The following is a 2,328-nucleotide window of genomic DNA, read 5'->3' as shown; positions in this document are numbered from 1 at the left end:
GATTTTGACATTTAACGTATTAATAAATGCCAAATTCCATTAGAAAATTGTGATATTTTCCTCTACTTTCAAAATAATAATTGAATGATAATTGTGATGTTAATGCATGTTACTACTTAACAATGATAATATAGGAAAATTAAATGTCTATATGGCTATAATTATCGGCAACGTCAGGGGAAAAAACAATGGTATTTTAGTACCACTAAAAAAATATCAGTTTTATTTTTGATATCACAAATTTTATAAACTCGAATTTTAGTACCATTAAACCAAAAAATAAGCATTTATGGTACCAACTTATCGGCATCACGGACATGGGCCTTAACGTGTATAAATATTACGTCATTTACTTTATTTATGAAAAAATATTATAGGAATGGCTTACGTGTATATGTTAAATTAAATAGAAGATGCAATGCGATTTGAAATTAAAAAAAAAAAAAAAATCCCAATCCGCTAGCGATGCCTACGTACATTGAAAGAATGAAAGACCGATATAAAATACGAATTCTAATTAAAATAAAATTAAATCAAATTAAAGGAGGAATTATATATGTGATCATAGAGAAATTAAATTAATTTAAACAATAAAAGAGTATAATGAACGTGTGGTATATATATCATCATGGAACTGGATATGACTTGTTGTGACACATGCATTTATAAGCTATAGGGCAAGTCTCTGCCTCTTCAATGGATGAGCAAACAAAGCTAACCATGACTAGTCGGCATGGAGTACAAGATCCACAGGCGTGAGTACAATCCGGTAAGCTTGACCCGGCAACCTGCAGTGTATCAGCTCTTTTGTGCGTCAATGGCTTCATATTGACCCGGTGGAATTCGGGTTTCACCAGAGGATCCGGTTTGCTGTACTGTGGTTGGTGGTGATGTCCATGATCTGGGGGGGGGGGGGAGAAAAAACATTTTACCAAATTTATTAGGAATTTTTGTTAAAATTAACCTTGAAAATTATGTATAGGCCAATGAACATACAAATGATTATATAAACAGTTCCTCTTTGATTTTAAATTTTTAATTGAGAACTATAATTAAAAAAAATTAGCCACATTCAGTCTAATATCGTAGAAAAATGTTAAATTCATCGAAAATTAGCAAAAGTTTAGCACGCGACGCCTTTAATTTTGAGATTTTTTATTTTTCGATCAATTCTGCTGCTGTGATATGTTTTTAAGTTATCAATACAATTGCATGTATATAATCATTATTTGCATAAATTATATATGTGTTTTCTATATCTGATCTTAATTAATATATATATATATATACAACTAAGCCTCTCAAGTACATATAACCACAATGTATATATATATGGAGAAAATACAAGTGATTTTTGTGACCCTAAAAAAAATAAAATAACAATTTGTCTTCTATATTTTTAAAATACATAGTTTACCATCTTGTATCTATTAAAACGAATTAATTATCTACCTGTTTATCTAAAGCGTATATTGCTTCACTTTTAAAAAACACTGAGGGGTAAATTACTATTATTTTTTCAAATGACGTAATTTGCTCATTTGCAATATCACAAGAACGTAAATTGCATTAAACTCTATGTATATATATATATATATATATATTCCTATACTCATTTAATCATAATTTATGTAATTTAATCATTTCTATAATCTACATACAATTATTAAAAAAAAAAACTAATGAAATTAATGAAAAAGAAATTATATATGCATGGATTTAGCTTATTAATGCATGCATGTCTATAATTATTTTATAACGTATAATTTAATTATACAATATTCATATTACAATTTTTTTTAAAAATCCCAGGAAAAAAAAAAAAAAAAACACATACGTGAACGTAGCTTGCCGATGTTCCTTGCATGCATGACCACTGGAAGCAAAATCAGAACGACGATCACAAATCTCGCTCTGCCAGCAAAGCCCTTCATCGTCATATACACAGCGATTTCTTTTTTTCTTTTGGATCGTTGCTTATCAATTTATCTTCACTAGAACACGTGGAAACCCTTCGGTTGGAGATGAGGATTTGATGAGGAAATTAGACACACGGTGTGTGCGTATATAAAGGAATGGGAGCGGAGAGAACAGTATTGAAGCAAGTCACAGGTAAGTGTGTGAGGTGTGTGAAAAGTGTCACATGAAAAAACACTGGATATGTCACAGGCCAGGGGTTGAAACGCTTTTTGGTTTTTTCTCGCCACGCTGTGCATTTCAGAAATCACGCTTTTGGAAAGAATGGGGATGGTGAACTTTACTTGGGGAGGGGGGGGGGGGGGGGAGATGGGGGGGTATAGTGCTGCTTTTACGTGAGTGTAATTGAAT

General features: G+C 31.3%; 1 protein-coding gene across 1 annotated transcript; it reads right to left on the bottom strand.

The window, feature by feature from the left end:
• Window positions 1–550: 550 nt before the first annotated feature.
• EPF1 (epidermal patterning factor 1) lies at window positions 551–2,018 on the bottom strand. Its single transcript, XM_011087333.3, has 2 exons — window positions 1,838–2,018; window positions 551–901 (listed from the first exon to the last, which is right to left on the bottom strand). The coding sequence occupies exons 1-2, from the start codon at window positions 1,938–1,940 to the stop codon at window positions 627–629; spliced, it is 378 nt and encodes a 125-aa protein (XP_011085635.2). The 5' UTR covers window positions 1,941–2,018; the 3' UTR covers window positions 551–626.
• Between the last annotated feature and the right edge of the window lie 310 nt (window positions 2,019–2,328).

The sequence above is a fragment of the Sesamum indicum genome, linkage group LG8 (genome assembly GCF_026168435.1).
Source record: "Sesamum indicum cultivar Baizhima isolate 11 linkage group LG8, ASM2616843v1, whole genome shotgun sequence".
Lineage (NCBI taxonomy): Eukaryota > Viridiplantae > Streptophyta > Magnoliopsida > Lamiales > Pedaliaceae > Sesamum > Sesamum indicum.
This window is presented reverse-complemented; position numbering and strand designations above follow the sequence as displayed.

Bases quoted from the DNA above. Each gene is read 5' to 3' on its own strand.
- EPF1 (XM_011087333.3), bottom strand. From the start codon at position 1,940: ATGACGATGAAGGGCTTTGCTGGCAGAGCGAGATTTGTGATCGTCGTT. The intron at 902-1,837 runs GTATGTGTTTTT...CCCCCCCCCCAG, and splicing joins CATCGGCAAGCTACGTTCAC to ATCATGGACATCACCACCAA.